The sequence below is a fragment of the Puccinia triticina genome, chromosome 9A (genome assembly GCF_026914185.1).
Source record: "Puccinia triticina chromosome 9A, complete sequence".
Taxonomy (NCBI): Eukaryota; Fungi; Basidiomycota; class Pucciniomycetes; order Pucciniales; family Pucciniaceae; genus Puccinia; species Puccinia triticina.
Window position 1 is genome coordinate 1,192,448 of NC_070566.1, and position 20,666 is coordinate 1,213,113.

The 20,666-nt window shown below is 49.0% G+C and overlaps 1 protein-coding gene across 1 annotated transcript in view; it reads right to left on the bottom strand.

Moving 5' to 3' along the window:
• Positions 1-20,460, bottom strand: part of PtA15_9A132 (uncharacterized protein) — a gene marked incomplete at both ends in the record, with an annotated part of 40,978 nt that extends 20,518 nt beyond the window's left edge. Inside the window, 11 exons of the mRNA XM_053172309.1 lie at positions 15,815-16,188; positions 16,256-16,496; positions 16,561-16,692; positions 16,802-17,164; positions 17,232-17,957; positions 18,021-18,284; positions 18,348-18,653; positions 18,709-18,864; positions 18,923-19,414; positions 19,480-19,701; positions 19,933-20,460. Coding sequence (XP_053023562.1) covers positions 15,815-16,188; positions 16,256-16,496; positions 16,561-16,692; positions 16,802-17,164; positions 17,232-17,957; positions 18,021-18,284; positions 18,348-18,653; positions 18,709-18,864; positions 18,923-19,414; positions 19,480-19,701; positions 19,933-20,460 — 3,804 coding nt within the window. The remainder of the gene's footprint in view (positions 1-15,814; positions 16,189-16,255; positions 16,497-16,560; positions 16,693-16,801; positions 17,165-17,231; positions 17,958-18,020; positions 18,285-18,347; positions 18,654-18,708; positions 18,865-18,922; positions 19,415-19,479; positions 19,702-19,932) is intronic.
• Positions 20,461-20,666: the final 206 nt, after the last annotated feature.

The following is a 20,666-nucleotide window of genomic DNA, read 5'->3' on the forward strand; positions in this document are numbered from 1 at the left end:
CATCTATGAAAATGCCGGCGTGGTCAGGGATTTCTTCTTGTAAGATCCATACCATCTGTGCTTGATAGACGGCCACCGAGTTGGTGGCACCTTGTGGAAGGCGCGTGAGTTGGAAGCGCCCTAGAGGTGTGTTGAAAGTCGTAAGGGGTCTCGAGATGGGGTCCAAGGCGCGCTTGTTGTAGCCGCCCATGATGTCGCCAAGACCGTAACATGCTCTTCCTGCAAAGGACTCGACGAAATCCTCCGTAGCCGGGGGTACTCCCACATCCTTAACGGTCACTTTGTTTAAAGGCTGAAGATTGTGAACCACCCAAAGCTTGCCGTTGCTCTTTAAGACGCAAAAGACCGGTGACGAGTAACTCGAAGTAGATTGCTCGTACAACCCGTTCTTCACGCACTCCCGGATGATCTGAATGTATTTGTCCACTTTAGCCGCCGGTATTGGGATCCTTCTCTTTTGCCAGGGCTCACGCTCTACCACTGGAATGATGTATGGGAGTCCGTAAGAGTCCTTGAGTAAACCACGCTCCTCGGGTACAAAAGCGATGTTAACATTGCGCTTGGCTAGCACGTTCTTGATGAGGTTAAGCTTGTCCGGCCGCAGCCAGCCATCCGGCCCGAAGTTAACCACCGACAGCCTTTCTTCCGTCACCCATCCCTTAGGCTGAAAAGGACCCGCCAATAATCGCGACAGGCCCTGATAGGGGTCCCTTGAGAGCGGCGGTTGTTGTAGCGGGGGATTGAGCCCCTGAGGCATTGGACAATTCACCGGCTTGATCTTCTTGGACACCGGCTTGTACTTCGCCGCAAAAGATAACAAGGCTCCTTCCCACCACGATTCCACCAGTGATAGCTGGGTTCGCATACTGAGGCCGCATTTCAACAGTCGCCAGGTCCGGTGCTTGGCGACATCTTCAAACGCTGCCTTCTCTGCAAGGGTAGAAAGAAACACCGGTGCTTTGCTCACGAGTGTGGCCCGAGGTAGGGTTTTCGACATTGACGTGGCATCTTGCCTGGAGGTGCACTATTGGGAAGAACTTACTTTTAGTTCTCCCAATCCCCCCGTCATCCCAAAATACACAAATCCTTCCTCCTCCGCCATTCGAAATTCAGCTAGTTTCACCTCATTGCGGAGGGTCATTAGTTTTACCTCGTCGCGGAGGCTTGGGAGTTTAGGCTCATCGCGGAGCTGAACTAGATTAATCTCATTGCGGAGGACGTCACAGGACGTATCTAGTTTATTCTCATTACAGAGACAAAATACCGGTGAATTAAGCGCTAGTTTTCCCTCATTGTGGAGGCGTTCCGAGTGAGCCACAAGGCTCTCTGAAAGTGAGAAACAAAGGGGGTCGCTGGCGGGGCTCACAACTGTGGCGCGCAGTAGAGTTTTTGACAAAGGCGTGGCATCTTGCCCGGAGGTGCACAATTGGGAGGAACTTACTTTTAGTTCTCCCATCCTCCGCCGAAAACCATCATCCTCCTTTCCAACCTCTCCTGATAAACCTTTGCCGATATATGCCGCCCTTGCGGGTAAACTAGAATTGAAAGCTTGAAGAGACTTGAAGGGAACTTGAGGGGAAACCGAGCCACCAAGAAAAACTGAGTGAAGAGTAGGAAATGTTTTTTCTGACTTTTGACAATTTTTTAACTGTTTTTCGAAATTTTTGAATGGATTTACTTGAGGAGTACCAGAAGACAAAGAGAAATAGGGCCTGTGAGTTCCTAAGGGCAAAGTTGATCCAGCAGCAAGATTTCGGAACCCTAAATTAGATCTGCCGCCTCCCAAACCAACTGTGTCTACAAAAAATGACGGCCTTCCAGAGAGTCGTCACGAGCTTTCCCTTTATGAGAGAGGACCGCCTTTTGCCCGTGGCCGGGAAAGTCGCGCTCCCAGCGTCCAGAATCCACCGAGCACAGAGACACCTCGATCTTGCGGCCTGTCGAGTCCGGCAAGAGGATACGCTCGCCCACCTGATTGTCGAAGTTTAAGCTTGCATTGAAGTCCATAAGAAATGGCCGACCAAAGATGAGGGGCCCGTCCATTTGTATGATCCAGAAGTGACACGACCCGACGATTGTCTTTCCAACCCGGATGGGAACATCTTCTGCGACTCCGACGAGTTCACACGCCTGGTTTCCAATACCATACACCGCGGAGCTGAAATTCACTCGAGGACTAATGTTAAACTTATTAGCCATGGAGTCGGAAATCAGGTTCAGCTGGGAACCAGAGTCAATTAACGGGAGGGTGTTACTCTCCTCATCGTCGACCAAACACGGCATATGACCCAGCGGACAAGAGTAGAGCCTCATGCCGTCGATCCGCCCTTTGCCTTCCGAATCTTCCACCAGCGTTCCCGACAACACCCTCATCTCGTCCGCTCCAACCTTGACACGCCGTCACGCCACCCACTTCTTCATTCCTTCTGCGACCAAAGGAGCCACCGCCAAAAGCTCCGAAACCGTTACGTTCGGCACCGGGACGTCAAACATCTCCTTGAGTATCACATCCGCCGCGTTGGGGTGGTCCTTGGAGATGCCGCGCTCGAAACGCACCTTGGGGGACGGAGGAACTGTCTTAGGCGTCTCCGGTGCCGCTGAACTATCTTTTGACATATCTTGCATGGGAGGAGCCGCGGGCACCCGCTCAAACAACTCGGGATCAGCGTCCATTTCGTCCGTGTCCGACCCAGTTTTCGGGGCTGGAGCCTTGCGCATTGGTCGCCGCGCCATAGAAGGAGGGGCGACAGTGAAGGGCTTAGAGGTCTCGTGCTTCTTCTTCGCAGGATCCGATTGATACGTCCCAGAAAACGACTGGGATGAGATTTGGGGAGGCTGCCAAGGGTCTAGAGAACCGCATGCAGCTCGAAACTCCTGATCCGGAATGCTAGCTGTTGCTGCCTTTGGGTTGTACGAAGCCACTACGTGGCGGATGGGTCGCGAGGAGTCAACCGGTATGAGTGCGCCGTTGGGGAGAAAGAAACTGCCTCCCCTTTGCTCCACCAACTTCTCTTCCTTGTCCTTTTGCAACTCGGTGCATCGACCCAGCCCGTGGCCCTCCCTGTGACAGTAATAGCAAACAATAGGGCCTCGAGGCGTCGAGGGCCGAGCCTGATTCGCAAACTTTTGCTCCAGCCGCTGTTCGAAGGACTGTAGCATCCGCTCGATCTCGTCTACCGTAGCCGGGGCTCTGACCTGCTCCGGAGTCCCTTTGGGCCGCCGGTCAGCCTCCATCCGCTGCATGACATCGTTTGACTGCTTGAAAGAACCCTTGGGTACCGGAACTTTCGCGCGAGAGCCTTCGAAAGTAAGGGCCGTCTGGTTGTGCATGAACTCCTCGACTGCTTTCTTGAGGATCTCGAAGGTGGGCAACTTGAACCGATTGTCCTGCGTTGTAATCATTGTTTTATCCTTGATCAGCTGGTCTCAAATACGCTCCTGTACGCCTAACGAAAACGACTGATAATAAAGGCGCTTAATTTCTTCCACCAAGTCAATGTGGTCCTTCCTGAGCAAGTAGGACTGAATAGGCTGCCACATTTTCCGAACGTCCTGAAAATCGACGAAAGAAGCGACACCTCCTTTGCCCTTCCAACTCTGCACTAGATTCTCCAAATCCTGCGTCGTAAAGCGCGCAGTATCAATCTTGCCCCAATGCGACAACATGGCCGCCTTCAAAGCCGTCCAGTTCGGAGGGTCGAACCCATCAAGTGTCTCAACGACGTCCTTGATCTCAGCACCGCAAATAAAGAAGCGGACCTGCTGCGCCATGTCGAGCTCCAAAGCGCCATCCAGCTTTGCGGCAAGTTGATAGTCTGCCAGGAACCTTTTGACGCTGGTTCCATCAAATCCCAACGTCTTATCCTGAGGTTTGATCTTGATCATCCTGGATTCTTTGGGCGGTGTGGAACTACTCAAAGGGGAGAATAGAGCTTGGAAGGGAAATGGATAGCAACACTAGTACTAATGTAAGCTATGCAAGGGTGCTGATGAGGCTGCCTTCCTGACTAATGCTGAGGGGATGAGAGTAACACTAAGAAAAAGAAGAAAAGGTGTGGCTGATTTCTACTTGATCTTAGGAGCTAGTACTATGAGCTGACTACTGCCTACTGAAGGTGAGAGGGTTGGAGCAATGGTTGAAGGGGGAAAGCAATTGGAAATGATTCAATGGCAATGGGTTGATGAGAATGGGCACTATAATTTCTGTATCTAAAATTCTCTATAAATTCTGCATCAAGTACAAGTGAGGGGGAAGGACAGTTCTTATATGAAGGAAGGATGAGCACAGACAATGGGGAGCTCTGGCTATGGGAATGAAGGGTGTACAAATGGGGAAGGTGATGTGAACATAGTAACTACTTGTAATGATGAGCACTACTGAAAGAGGTAAGCACAGATCCAATGATGTAATGTGTACAATAGGCATAGTACATAATGAGTTATGTATGTAAAGGGTTTAGTATGTGAGAAAATATCTGTAAAAAGAATGTGATGTAATGATTCAACTAAGCTACTAATGAAATGAGTATTGTAACTAATGAAGACTGTAAGGTTTCTGTAAGTCTTGTATCCTCTATAACTACTGAACCATTGGAGATAAGGGGGTACTATGTATGAGTGGCTATAGGTGAAATTTGGCGTAGAATCTGAATATGCAATAATAATGAGGTATTTGTGAAGGTTTATGGGGAGATGGGCAATGTAATGATGAATATATGTAAAGAAAAGGAATAAAATACTACTTATGGTTTGGAATGGAGCACCACAACGGTAATTCGTGGTGTGGCGGCAGTTGAACCCTGGTTGACGGTAATTTGTGGTGTGGCAGAGGTTGAACCCTGTTGAGGCGGCGGCGGTGAGGTTGAGAGGAGCATCTGGTATTCAGGATGCGGAGGGCGGTAGAAATAGAGTCAAGGGGGAGCGGAGGATCATTATATAAGGGGGGGAGGGGGAGGTATTGACAGCAGGGGATCCGGTTTCGTCCTACCCCCTCCCTAGAGCAGCCCTAATTAATTGATTAGGCCCTCTTTGATAAACAATTTGACCAATCCCTTTTTGCGTGTTGCTGCGGCACGGGCTGGGGGGTCAATCCAAGGCTCCCTCTGGGGTGTTTGGGGATTAAATTCAATGTATTTTCAATTTAATTCAATGTAATTATTATTATTGGTGCCTCTTGCTAAAGAACACATGCCAAAACTTAGATCTAAGTTTCTGTGTTTGTGTGAATTTAATAAACTTGGATAATTAGCTTGATTTCTAAGTGTGTCAGCTTTGGACCCAGTTGGATGCACCTCATGCTCTGGCTAATGGATGGGTTGGGATGACACTCTATTTGGATGGATCAGAGCAGTTCAGAGTCCTAACCAATGTAGTTTAAACCAAACCTTGTTGAAAATCAACATACACCTCACTGTCACTCATGTGAAATGGCTAGACTCTGGTGATAGCTCAAGCTGTGCAATTACCGGTAAATTTTGAGCATGGAGATCATCAAGTGAAACCTAATCTGTCCTAGAGATTCAAGATCAATCAGCAAGCTCATTATTAGATTCATCATTCACCACTTCCTCTCAGCCTGCCAACAACCCTTCCACCTGACTCAAATTCCCCAATGATTTTGAATCAAGACATTGTCTCCCTTGATCTACTAGGATCAATTGATTGATTGGATTCAACTCTTCAATTCATGGACCTCTCTTGCTCATCTAAACATGGTGATAAGCGTATATTAACTAGCTGTCTTTCCAAGACCTTTGTTTTCCCATTGGGTATGCCTTACTTTCTCCAAAAACCTTGTCCTTTATTCTTTTCTAATCTCCCCGTTCTTTCAGATCTGGTTTTATTTTCTCAGGATGAATAAAAATTGTAGGTTCTTTAAACCTTGGTCTCAACCTGTCCCCAGGGCAAATTAAATTCAACTCTGCTTTCAGGAATACCCCTTTTAACCAATAGTATTGAATAAGCCGTACTGAAATGGTCCACCAAATCACTACATAATTTCCTCTTTTCAAGTCAATTTTTCTCTTTCAGGAATTAAGGCCCTGTTTGGCGCCGGTATATCCATTGATATATTTCACAGATATTTCACAATTATATCGCTGAAATACCGGTGGTGTTTGGCACACCAATATAAACAATTGGCTGTAATTACAATTATTTCAGCTCAAATATATTGGTAGCCAGGATCTCAGACCCGGCAGCTCACACCAACAATGCACAACCCAACACCCGAGACCTCTCAAGAAGAGCAGGTCAACACCCAGCAATTGCCTCAAACATCTACTCGTGGACGTGGAAGAGGTCGTCCAAGGGGAGGAGCGATTCAACACACAGGTAATCGTGCCGCCACTATCCGAGCAATTCAGCAAGTGACTGCCTCACCTCGAGAATCCGATTCCCATCTGAGCGCTGCACCAGAATCCGGAACCGCTGACGTTGAAGATCCTGATGAGCCATCCCTTCAGACTCCGACTGCCTCCCAGAAAGGCTCGAAAAAACTGCGCTGGACCGGTCCAATGGAGGTTATGTTGCTCAAGCTCTATGTCCAAGAAGTCGAGAAGGGGAAACAAGCAGATAACGGATTCCAAAACACATCTCACCGGCACGTTGCACAACAGTTAAGGGAGGTGTTCCCGGAAACTGAGCATCTCCTTGATTATGCCAAGTGCAAATCCAAGTTGAACCAATCGTTCAAAAAGTACTACAACACTTTCCTGGCCTGCAAAGAGGCAAGTGGTTTTGGATGGGATGAGACTGCATGCGAGGTGACTGCTTCACATGATGTCTGGGAGAGATATGTGGCTGTGAGTCCGTTCGGTATCCTTTCCCTTTTATTCAGTATCCTTCTCTCTGACATGTATTGATTATGTATAGGTACATCCAAATGCTAGGAAATTTTGGGGAGTACTGTATCCCAAGTTTCGTAATCTGGACAAAATCTTTGGTACTTCATTGGCTACCGGCAAAGGATCTCGATCCCTTGCGCAGCAACTGCTTATGCCCTCCCAGCCAGTTGAACCTGATCGCCCCGAATGGGTGGATCAGCAAAACGACCAAAACAACAGCCCGTCTAATTATCTCTCACGAAGTCACAAGAAAGATTCAATCGCTACGGCTATTAGCGGATTGGTTGGCTATATGAACACCCAACGCAAGGAACACGCCCAAAGACTTCAACAACGGGCAGCCAATAACCAATCTAATCTTCAGCGCGCAATGGCATTGTATCAAGAAGTTCATGCCGAGGAAGCGAGTCAAACTGAGCAGTTGGAAGCCTTCCGAATCTTCCAAGACAATACTAACGCCCAAATGTTTACGAGTATCTTGGACAAGGACCTCCGAACCCAATGGCTTTATCATGAGATTGATCAAATGCATCAAAACTGATGCATTTGAGAAATCTCAATTTTTTATTTCCTCACTTATAGCCCATGTCCGTTAAAAAAAGATAGAACCAGTGCTGGATTTCATTCATATATACATATAAAAAGAATATAAATGATTTTTATTGTTGTTGCCTTCTGTTTAAGGTTGCAACATATTGCTGCCAAAGACCTTCAGCGATTGAGTCTTGCCAGTTTTCACATTCCTCTCTTTCTCAATCGCTAGAGTACACGCCTTTAGGTGGAGGATCATTCACCTCCTGATTGTGGAAGTAGCTGTTGCTACTATCTGAGTTCGCTTGTTGAAAAATCTTGTCATTGAGACCGTTCCGAATGATGTTGACATTGTGGATGCAAGCGCAAGCAAACACAATTTCATATTGCTGCTCCAGGTTGTACTCGCTGGCCTGCATCAATATCTTAAAGCGTTGTTTGATCACACCAAAAGTACGCTCGATAACATTCCGAAGACTTGAATGTCTTAGATTGAAAAGTTCTTCTTGGTTTGCTGGTCTAAAAATCAGAGAGCCAAAGAGTCAAATCGGACTCTAGTGGTGAAAATCAGAGCAATGAAGATTGACCTTTGGCCAACCATTGCTTGCTCTCTTAGGTGATATCGGGTACCTTGATAAGGAACCAAGATGTTTGGTTCCAGCGCGTAACCAGCATCAGCGAGATAAAAGTGGCCGGGCTTTATATCAAAATCCTGAGTCCGAGCGTCTTGAAGTACTCGGGCATTGTGGGCACTGCCCTCCCATCCAACTCGCATGTAGGTGAACCTCATGCTGAAGTCGCACACACCAAGGAGATTTTGAGACAAAAATCCCTTTTGATTGCGGTGTGCTGCTGCTCTTTCAGCAGGTACACTTGCCGGAATATGGACGCCATCGATAGCTCCAAGGCATTTGTCGAAAAAAGGCAAAGATTTGGGATTACAAGCTATATGTCAATGTGCGCGTTCGGGTGAAGGAGGGATGAAGAATCTTGGGGCAAGCTGCACTAAAAGTTCAAGGATATGTCGGAAAACCCTAAGCAAAAGCATGGTCAATTTCCAAAAAGCAGGCAGCCAAAAGGAACAATGACTCACTTTGAGATAGTCTGACCGGAGTGCTGAAAACAATCCTGAGCTTGTCGATTCAAGTTATTATGTCCGATAATGTAGAGGAAGATTGTGAGTTGTTCTTCCATGGGCAGTAGCTTTGAGATTGGTTCAATTTGGACAGTCAGGAGCTCATCACATAAGAAAAGGAACGTCGAAGTTGTTACTTGAAAGACATCAACGGTGCGGCGGGGATTTCCCTGAAGGATTGCCAAGGTGTAGTCGGTGCCAGATAAAGGTAAGTCGTTGTACGGCCTTTGAATGGTTTTGTAGCAAGTTATTGTTGTCAGAAGGAGGGAAAATCCCATCAGCAGGGTGGTTTCTTCATGAAGAAAAAAATCCTCTTCTTTGCTATTGATCTCGTCCATTGATGCTGTTAGGGTGGGTGGCTGGCTGGGTAGCTTTGTGTTTGGGCCACAGGGTTTATTACACCTGTGCTGACAAACACTCAGCATTATATTCATTATTTTTTATTTCAGGTGAAATAATTGCCATGTCACAGATTATTTTGCTGGCAATTATTTCACTAATTATACCGGCGCCAAACAGGGCCTAATTTCTTCAGTTTTTTTTTGCACTCCCAAGGGATATCAACCGACTGCATTGTTCCAAACGGACACTGCATACTTTGAATGCTTTTAGTGACCATGAAGGAAGTACAGAAATGTGGACAAAAATCCAGAAATAACTAGCTTGATTTTCAGTCCTAGAATTCAAAGAAACACCCCATAATAAATGACAGAAGACCATAAGAAATGCCAAATTCAAGAAACACAAATATTATGGGGGAGAAAGATAACCTTGAACTCAAGCAGTTACTCCTGGAAATGAGAAGGAGCCCAAAGTTCTTGGATCCCAGTGAATGAATCACAAAAAGTAGTGGTGATTGGATTTCCAAAGCTTCAAATAACCAGCCATTTGATCCAAGAGAATTTGGTAGGAAGGAAGCTGAGAAGATTCTGGATGTGGTGCTTTTGCAGCTATCTCTGCATACCACATCCCAAACAGTGTGATTGCAATCCTGTGTGCCTGATTTGTTGACTGCATGCCTAGATGATTCAGTTTAGTTGATAAGTATTTGTGCACAGGGCTAAATGCGCTTTCTGGTGATTGAATGTATGGAAATGGAACGGTCACCCAGCCCAAAACGGGCAGGCTCTCAGCAGTTTGATGGAACAGGATGCTTAGGTACCATTGTATGAGCCCATCACAGGTTTCTAGCACGATATCTCCCGGAAGACGGCTTGCAATCTTGTGTAAAATGCCCAGTGACTCGGCTATTTCGGTTATCCTGTTTGTAAGCAACTTCAGCTTGGGCTGCTTTGGATAGTGTCGTGCTTCGATCCCCCTCAATCCGACAAAAGCCTCTTGATGGCCAGAACCATCTCGGGATCGAGCAACTGGCACGAGATAAAGAGGGGAACTATCCGAGCTTAGCATTCCTCCATGATCTAAATCAAACCGGCTTCTTTCCACATAACTCTTGACTTGTTTTGCAATATATGCTCTGGATGTGTCTGGGATACCAGCGTGTTGCTGTTTCAAGAGGTGTTCAATCAAAATCACCAGTGATTTTGTGACAGTTTCCTGCCCTTGAATGATGGAGAGTATTTTGTCTTCAGGCTCATGGATGATGCTACTACCCCACTTGAAATATGCTTTGCAGGCTTCTCTAATTTCAGAAACCAACTTCCAATAAGCTTCAGCTTGATTGGCGCTTCCCAAACCAGGGATTTTCAAATGAGCCTGCTTAGCATACCAATAAGCTAACAATGAAAGTGCCAATTCAGCTTTGTGATGTAATGACTTTCTGCTCCAGTGCCAAGCAGACAACACGATTGCCATTTCTTTCTTGATGCCGAAAAATCTATCTTCAGATTGTTTGGCCTCTGTTGATGTGCCCTCAAACCAACCAAACAGCGGAAGACCATCTTCAGTGTCTTTCAAGAAAATGTTCTTATACCATCCCACCAGGTCTTCCAGCTTGTTTCCAATCTGCTGGCCCAGAATCGTGTGGCTCAACCCACATGAAATAGAAAGTCCATGAAAAAGCACCAAGAGTTCCAGTATCTGGACAGCTTTATATTTCGCGTAGCACATGGTTCTGCTGAATTTGGTGTCCTTGCCTCTAAACCCAGTAGGCAGGATCAGAAAGCTGCAATTCCCAGGATCCAGCCTTTCACTTTGTAGACCATGAGCTTGGATGAGCTCGATTGGGACGCTTTTCAAGCTGATCTTTTTCCGAAACATACGAGGCGGTAGCTTGTTGTTAATTTGTGTTAATTGATCTCCAAATTCCAACAGAAAAGCCTTGGCAACTGGGGACTGATTGGTGTCTCCAAGGTATGTTGCTGCCCACTTGAACAGGGGATCCCAAGTGTCATCCAATTCGATGATTTTGAAGTCCCCTGGGCTATGTTCAACTGCGTGAATAATTGGTTCCTGCTTCATTGAGATGGCCGGAACTGCTTCGGGTTTTTCCCCATCCTCTTGGTTTTCTCTCTTTAATTTTTTCTGACGGAAAATGTCTGAATCTTTGGTCTGATGTTCCTTCTCACGCTTGTTTGAAAGCATCACAGATCTGACCAGGCCAACATTTTGCACATCATGAGCCAGTGGGAATTTGGATTCAGATGGCTCTACGCCTTCTGTATACCAACACATCTGTGTCAGGGAAGGGGATGAGACACACAGGTTACTTGAGCATCAGAACGTGTATGACTCACTCTCCAGCTTTACTCGAACAGGCGATATTGGACGCACTGCGTCATCTTGGGGCCCATCGCCCGAATCACGCAACAGTCCTTCCCTCCCTCCTGGATGATCTAACAAGCAGGCAACATGTTCCCAGATGAAATTCAGCAACCCACGTCAGCCATGTTACAAACACAAGACCATGAGACACTATTCCAGCTCACATTCTGAGCGAAAATCTTCACAGGCAGGTTCGTTCAAATCGATCTCCAGAAGACCGGAGGTAGTGCCTTCCGCCCGGCCATCTTGGCCCAACGATCGAGCGCTGAATTCGTGAAAGCCGGGCGATGATCTATGCAGTGCGGTGTCGCCGTTCGTTGCTGGCACAGGCTCAACACGACATGGCGGGGGACGAGTACTGATTGAGAACTTGAGATGAGAAAGCGAAGCAAAAGTTGTACCTAGTAACCAGAGACGAAAGGCGCTATTCATCCCGATTTGTTTTGAGCAAGGATGGTATTCGAGATGTCCAGTTTGCAGAGAAAATTCCAGCCGACCCAAAGGGGCCTTGATTTCCCAGTGCTTTATATTCATGTCTGATCTTGATAATGCTACCTTGCTCGGAACTGTTTCAATCCAGACAGCTTCATGTTTGCGCATTCATTGATGACCATCTTAATGTTCCATGTTTTACGGCCCGCAGTTGCACATATAAGCTGTTAGTACATCATGACATGTCACCACGGGTCGATACTTTTGATTGGCGCACATCAACCCTCACAATGGGGGTGGGATTTGAGTGGGCGCGGGTCAGTGATGACCAGCGTGCTGTGGATCTGATATACACGGCGGGGACCTCCAGAAGACAACAAGTGTGCGTTAGGGGCTGCGTTCGGAGGCAGGTGGTAGCAAGGACAATGATGGTTCAATAAACACAAGGGTGACGACGAACGATGGACTAAACACACACAATATGAAGAAAGTATGGAAGATGGGGAAAGACAAATAGTGAGCAGAGGAGAGATGGAATCCTTTTAAGAAATGGGGGAAGCAAGATATGTTATTCTTATTTAGGGCCTGTACCATGGGTCTCAACTTTAAAAAAATTCAACTTTTTTTGCCCTGTACACAAAAATTGAAAACTAGCAGAGGGTTCAAATGTTGAAATTCTTCACATTTAGGCTCAAGCCTACATTTTGGACAGGCTCAGTTTTTGTCCCAAGAAATTTTGAGCCAAATAAATTTGGAAAATTTCAATTTTCATGTCCTGTGGTACAGGCCCTTAAAGAAAAACCCAAAACAACTCGCTTGATTTTCAGTCCTGGAATGCAAAGAAACACCCCAGAATAAATGACAGAAGACCGTAAGAACTGACAAATTCAAGAAACATTAATATTATGGGGGAGCAAGATGACCTTGAACTCAAGCAGTTACTCCTGGAAATGAGAAGGAGCCCAAAGTTCTTGGATCCCGGTGAATGAATCATCAAAAGTAGTGGTGATTGGATGTCTAAAGCTTCAAATAACCAGCCATTTGATCCAAGAGAATTTGGTAGGAAGGAAGCTGAGAAGATTCTGGATGTAGTGCTTTTGCAGCTATCTCTGCATACCACATCCCAAACAGTGTGATTGCAATTCTGTGGGCCTGATTTTCTGACTGCATGCCTAGATGATTCAGTTTAGTTGATAAGTATTTGTGCACAGGGCCAAATGCGCTTTCTGGTGATTGAACATATGGAAATGGGACATTCACCCAGCCAAAAATGGGAAGGCTCTCAGCAGTTTGGTCAAACAGGATGCTTAGGTACCATTGTATGAGCCCATCACAGTTTCCTAGCACAATATCTCCCAGAAGACAGCTTGCAATCCCGTGTAAAATACCCAGTGACTTGGCTATTTCGGTTATCCTGTTTGTAAGCAACTTCAGCTTGGGCTGCTTTGGATAGTGCCGTGCTTCGATCCCCCTCAATCCGACAAAAGCCTCTTGATGGCCAGAACCATCTTGGGATCGAGCAACTGGCACGAGATAAAGAGGCAAACTATCCAAGCTTAGCATCCCTCCATGATCTAAATCAAACCGGCTTCTTTCCACATAACTCTTGACTTGTTTTGCGATATATGCTCTGGATGTGTCTGGGATACCAGCGTGTTGCTGTTTCAAGAGGTGTTCAATCGCAATCACCAGTGATTTTGTGACAGTTTCCTGCCCTTGAATGATGGAGAGTATTTTGTCTTCAGGCTCATGGATGATGCTACTACCCCACTTGAAATATGCTTTGCAGGCTTCTCTAATTTCAGAAACCAACTTCCAATAAGCTTCAGCTTGATTGGCGCTTCCCAAACCAGGGATTTTCAAATGAGCCTGCTTAGCATACCAATAAGCTAACAATGAAAGTGCCAATTCAGCTTTGTGATGTAATGACTTTCTGCTCCAGTGCCAAGCGGACAACACGATTGCCATTTCTTTCTTGATGCCGAAAAATCTATCTTCAGATTGTTTGGCCTCTGTTGATGTGCCCTCAAACCAACCAAACAGCGGAAGACCATCTTCAGTGTCTTTCAAGAAAATGTTCTTATACCATCCCACCAGGTCTTCCAGCTTGTTTCCAATCTGCTGGCCCAGAATCGTGTGGCTCAACCCACATGAAATAGAAAGTCCATGAAAAAGCACCAAGAGTTCCAGTATCTGGACAGCTTTATATTTCGCGTAGCACATGGTTCTGCTGAATTTGGTGTCCTTGCCTCTAAACCCAGTAGGCAGGATCAGAAAGCTGCAATTCCCAGGATCCAGCCTTTCACTTTGTAGACCATGAGCTTGGATGAGCTCGATTGGGACGCTTTTCAAGCTGATCTTTTTCCGAAACATACGAGGCGGTAGCTTGTTGTTAATTTGTGTTAATTGATCTCCAAATTCCAACAGAAAAGCCTTGGCAACTGGGGACTGATTGGTGTCTCCAAGGTATGTTGCTGCCCACTTGAACAGGGGATCCCAAGTGTCATCCAATTCGATGATTTTGAAGTCCCCTGGGCTATGTTCAACTGCGTGAATAATTGGTTCCTGCTTCATTGAGATGGCCGGAACTGCTTCGGGTTTTTCCCCATCCTCTTGGTTTTCTCTCTTTAATTTTTTCTGACGGAAAATGTCTGAATCTTTGGTCTGATGTTCCTTCTCACGCTTGTTTGAAAGCATCACAGATCTGACCAGGCCAACATTTTGCACATCATGAGCCAGTGGGAATTTGGATTCAGATGGCTCTACGCCTTCTGTATACCAACACATCTGTGTCAGGGAAGGGGATGAGACACACAGGTTACTTGAGCATCAGAACGTGTATGACTCACTCTCCAGCTTTACTCGAACAGGCGATATTGGACGCACTGCGTCATCTTGGGGCCCATCGCCCGAATCACGCAACAGTCCTTCCCTCCCTCCTGGATGATCTAACAAGCAGGCAACATGTTCCCAGATGAAATTCAGCAACCCACGTCAGCCATGTTACAAACACAAGACCATGAGACACTATTCCAGCTCACATTCTGAGCGAAAATCTTCACAGGCAGGTTCGTTCAAATCGATCTCCAGAAGACCGGAGGTAGTGCCTTCCGCCCGGCCATCTTGGCCCAACGATCGAGCGCTGAATTCGTGAAAGCCGGGCGATGATCTATGCAGTGCGGTGTCGCCGTTCGTTGCTGGCACAGGCTCAACACGACATGGCGGGGGACGAGTACTGATTGAGAACTTGAGATGAGAAAGCGAAGCAAAAGTTGTACCTAGTAACCAGAGACGAAAGGCGCTATTCATCCCGATTTGTTTTGAGCAAGGATGGTATTCGAGATGTCCAGTTTGCAGAGAAAATTCCAGCCGACCCAAAGGGGCCTTGATTTCCCAGTGCTTTATATTCATGTCTGATCTTGATAATGCTACCTTGCTCGGAACTGTTTCAATCCAGACAGCTTCATGTTTGCGCATTTATTGATGACCATCTTAATGTTCCATGTTTTACGGCCCGCAGTTGCACATATAAGCTGTTAGTACATCATGACATGTCACCACGGGTCGATACTTTTGATTGGCGCACATCAACCCTCACAATGGGGGTGGGATTTGAGTGGGCGCGGGTCAGTGATGACCAGCGTGCTGTGGATCTGATATACACGGCGGGGACCTCCAGAAGACAACAAGTGTGCGTTAGGGGCTGCGTTCGGAGGCAGGTGGTAGCAAGGACAATGATGGTTCAATAAACACAAGGGTGACGACGAACGATGGACTAAACACACACAATATGAAGAAAGTATGGAAGATGGGGAAAGACAAATAGTGAGCAGAGGAGAGATGGAAGAGATCGAGGCAGAGAAATGTATGTGTGTAGATGATTGGCGCTAGCCATAGAAAGAAGAACATAGAGAGAGGTGAGAGAAGAAACGGCCGATAAGCCGCAGTCGTCGGCGTATGTACACTACTCCCCCAGCCCGACCCACCCGCCCAAAAAAGATTAGAAAAAAAAAAAACGAAGACAAAGAGAGGAGAGAACCGAGGACCGTAGAAACAAACAAGGGGCGGAGAGAGTGAAGGAGAGGGAGAGTGAGAGGGAGAGGGAGGGGGGAAGTTAATGGAGGGTGAGTGGGACCATTTCGAAGACGCGATAGAACGCGTCGTTATCCTTCATCATAACATGCACCCTACGTTCGCCGTCGTCCTCGGCCCCGGCATGACTGCCCCTGGCCGCTCCCCCGCTGGCGCTCCGGGGCCTTTGGTCGATAGTGATAGTCTTATGGGCATGCGAGCCATCATCGCCGAGCGCCCCGCCATCATAGGTGCATTGGATAGCCTGCCCCCGGATGATCTGGACCCGGCGGGACGTGAGCGTGTTCCACACTTCGACCAGCGTCGTCGAGAAGCAGATCACGTACGGCGAGCTGTAGGCTACTGTCGTCGGTCGGCCGTCCCATTCCATCATCGCCCCGTATCGGTCAACAAGAGGATCCCCATGCTTGTCCGCAAAAAACGCAAACTCTATGTACAAACACCCCACATATCAGTCTCTTGTTTTTTGTCGAGGGAGGGAGGGATAGGGACTGACCGTCATAGCAGAGAAGAAACTCGTTGTCGCCCAGCCGAAACATGCCTAACGGTCTCGACTCGTCACAGCGTCGTTGGAGCGCGGCCAGCCGGGCGTCCTGCTGCTTGATCTGGTTGAAGTCCGGGATACTGGCCGTCTTGAGCGTATCGATGTTCATGATCTCGAACCCCCTTGCACAGTGGATCGTCAGCGTGTTGCGCAGGTACTGGATCGCATACGACTCGGACGGCACAAAAAATTCCTGTTCAAACAACCACAACACTCAGCCTTGTTTTTGGGTTGGGCTGGGGATGGGCAGGACTCACTTTGTAGCCCCGGAACGAGTCCGAGCGGGTCCCTCCGATCCCAAAAAATCCCCGCCGATTAGTCACTTGCGCGTTCTCAGAGTTCCGGACGGGCTCGAGCGCCTTAAACACGGTCTGGTTGACGCCGCCCTTCTTAACATCTGTTACAAAAAAAAGCACAGTCAGAGATAAGAAACACACGGGATGTGATGGAAGGGGGGAGAGGGGAAGACGGACAGATGACGAGGGTGCGCGGTCCGACTTTTCCGCAGCGAAAGAAGAGCACATCTTTATTTCCACTGAGTCTAGAAGCGATAGCCCTGACGGGGTTTCTAGCGCCTGCAGAGGATATCATGCTCGAGGCGTGGTTATGCGGATGGACGGCGGGGGAGTTGCGGGAGGGGATGAGGGAGTCGAGCGGGTAGGCCATCAGGATCTTCTCCGCTAGCACGAGCAGGAAGCCGTACTCCTGTAGGACCGCACATTGGGTGATTGATTTCAGGTAGATCACTTGCTTCATCGAGCCCGGGTCGTTCCGTAATCCGATCCATAATCCATCCTGGCAGCCGATCGCTATCAGCCGCTTTCCATCCGACGACCGGAACGGAACCGAACACGTCGGCGGCTATAAAAAAAAGAGCACTCATCAGGAAAATGTGTGTTGATTGGTGAGAGAGGTAATCGTCGCGTACGCCGTGCATGTTCGAGATCGCCTCGCCCACCGTGGGCCCGCGATTGGGAGGATTCAGTGGTCCGCTAGATTGGGCATTGATAGAGCCGGCGGACCCGCCGATTCCGGAGCCGTTAACATGGCCAGCAGGGGGAGTAGTGTGAGCGGGGACAGAACCGGAGGCGGCGAAGGTCTGGTCGGTCATAGGGTAGAGATCGAAGACCTTGTAAGAGTCGAGGATCTGGAGGCGGAGCCCGATAGCCTCCTCGAACTTAGCCTTCCAGACCAACCGGAGCCGCTCCGAGTCGACATACATCGTGCACGAGTAGCTGTTCCTGCCCAGGGACTGGACGGTGATCGGGAACAGCCACCGGTCGTCTGCCGCCACCGCCCCGCCTGGCCCGCCCCCGGCGCCTACTGGACTGCCACTGTACGGGTCGCTGTTCCCCCGCTCGAGGCCCCCATTGCTCCCCAGCGTGCCCGTGATCGTCCGGAGGCCTCGCGACTTGCGCTCGCATGGGTCGTTGAAGCCCGTCACCCGCATCAGCTCTAGCATCACCGGCGGGCGCGAGAGATGGTACCGCTGGTTGTACTCGTCCTGCCGCTTGATCTTGGTCATCAGGAAGTAGTGGTCAAATAGCATCACGTGCAGTTCTGACCATTCGGATAATCCCGTGCCTCCCTCAGGCTTCCGAAGCATCTTCCCAGAGAATATCAGCTGCCGGTTGGGCGATAACAGTTGTAAATCCTGTTTGAGCGTAATCAGATGTCAATAGGTGAGATCGCGTGGGTGTTATTTTTGTAGGCTTACCGGTGTATCCGGTTTGGTGACGATTTCGTTGTTCAGCCGGACCAGATGGAGCTTGGCCTGCTGCAAGCTGACGGCCTGGTCGGCCTCCTTACACTGTCTCCGGATGACCTCCATGGCGTCTTCGATGCTCGACCGGTCCTCGTGTCCGTCTGGGGTTTTCTTCAACAGACTCTCGAGGAGGAGGTTGTATCGTTGTAGCCTGACAAACGCCCGGGAGTGGTAGTGTTTGAAGTCGGCACGTCGGGGACTGACTTTCGGGATTTGCTACACATTGCTTTTTGTCAGTTGTTTAGGGTGAGGTGAGGACGACGAGGGGTGGAGACTGACGTTGATGAGCTCAGCAAACGAAGGATTCCGAGTCTTCTCGTCGTTTACTTCGACTTCACCAAAGACGTGATCGCTCGTGTAGCGGATATAATCCTGGCCCCATTCGAGGGCCGAATTGAGGATGACATCGCCGATGCCCTTGACGAGTGGGTGCTGATCCTGTTGGCGGATGAGCAGGTTCTGGAGCAGGACCCGGTTGTGGTCGCGGATCTCGAGGACGTTGGAGACCACTTTCTCCTTGAATTCCGGCAGTCTTTGTGGGGGCAGAATCGGCGGACTGGCTTGGACGAGGGGTATGATGAAGAGCTTTGAAGAGCTTGATCAGCCGGACAGAAATTTCGCGATGAACTTTGGTACACACTTTTTCGTAATCATCCAGATCCTGTACGTATTCCTGTTCGCCAGAGATGAGCTCGTAGATGATCGATTGGCGAGCGATTTCTTTGGAGTTTAGAGAGGATATGAGTTCCTTGGAGACTACGGAGGCCCAATCCTTAGTTTGGACGACGGAGGGGACCTAGATCAAACCAATCAATCGAGTGAATCTTAATAAGGGTGTATAGTTAAAAACGCACGGGAGAAGCCTCGGGCAATGAGGGGGCTGGAAGCAGAGTGGGGGGGTAGTGAAGAGGTGCGGTGGTGCTGGTGGTGCGGTTCTTCCTGAGTGGACAGTCGTAGCTATAGCAGAGGGAATGAGTCGTATTTGGGCCGGCCATCTGGCAGCTGAACGAGTAGCATTTCGTGAGGCTTGTGAGTACGCCTTGGGGCAGGTCGCACGGGGTGATTTGGGGAAGCTGTTGGTAGTCGAGTAAGAATGATGATGATGATGATGATGATGTTCTTGTTGAGGGGTTGGGATGGATCCAGCTGTGGGTGTGTGGGAAGATGTAGACTTCCTCGATGTTGTCGTTGAGGATGAGCTCGTGGTTGAGGTTGGAGACCTCGTGGAAGAAGCGTTCGGCTAGGAGTGCTCGTGAGAGGGATAAGGCTAGTTTGCGGTTGAGGGTGGCTTGGGTGGTTGATTTTGTGGCAGGATTGAGACGATTGAGACAGTGTGTGATGATTGTCTGAAGGAAGAGAAGATGGTTCAGTGTGATTGTCAACGAGTGACGGTGTAGAAAATTGGACTGACGACTGCATCCCTGCCGGTGAATGACATGGGATATTCGATGTTCCCCTTGATCTTGGTATCCCGTGGGACGTGATCCAGCACGAACTTGGCGACATGGCTGAGATAGGCGATATCGAAGCCGGGCTGGAGGATGATGTTCTTGTTAGCTTCGCCCCTCTGGTTGGATCTACTGGGCCCGCGCTCGACGGAGAGCGAGGATGAGAGTGTTGAGGGGGGTAGTTTCTGTTTGAGTTCGTTGACGGAGGTGCTCCGGCGGTGTCTGCTGGTGCTGGTGCTGGTGTGGTGGTGCTCGTCGCGATTGTTGTGGTCCTCTAGGGATGGCCGGGTGGTGTAGATGTGTAGCCTGTCTGGTGGGTGGGTGGGTTTGGGTGAGTTGTTGTTGGGCTGGGAGTCCGTTGAGGAGGGTGGGGTGGTTGTTTTCTGGTCAGATGATCGCCTGGGTGGTGGGCCTGCGGATGATGAGAAGCAGATGGGGCGTGTTCCGATTCTGATTGGGATGGAGTGTGCGCCGAGTGGCTGGCCGTAGTCATGGAGGTTTGAGGTATAGCTTGCGCCGAGTGCGGATATCCTGTGTGGGTTTGATGTCTGCGGTTCGGGGAGTGATGGATGGTGGGCTGAGCTGGGTGAATGTTGCAGTGGTGGTGCTAGTGGGTGTGGCTGTGGCTGTGGGGTGGGTGGGAGTGGTCGTGGGCTGGTTGAGTTTGATGGCTGGGCGTGGGTGAATGATGAGATGGATGACTTGGATGCGTGCTGCTGGGTTGATCGTTTGAAGATGTTGAGTGGGGAGTGGCTGTTGTAGTTTGGCGGGAGTGGCGGGAGTGGGGGTGGTGGTCTGTGTGTGGTTGCGGATGCGAAGTGGGTGGATGAGTTCGTGAGGCTGGGCAGGGAGATCTTGCGCTTGATGTGGCTGGTGTTTTTGGGTGGTGGTTGTGCTGGCTGGGGAGGTGTTGTGGTGGTTGTTGGGAAGCTGATGTTGTTCATGGTGGGTGTGTGTTGGGTGGCTGGGCTGCCAGGGGAGAAGATGATATACGAGCACCACCTGTCACAACCCACCCGCGCACCTGGCCATGTCACACCACCAGCCCATCGGCTTCATCGAGAGCCCGGGACCAGCCTGTTCAAGTTGGCGATCCCATTCCCGCCAGCGGAGTCCGGACACGGTCAACAAGTCTCCGGCCGCCGGCGAC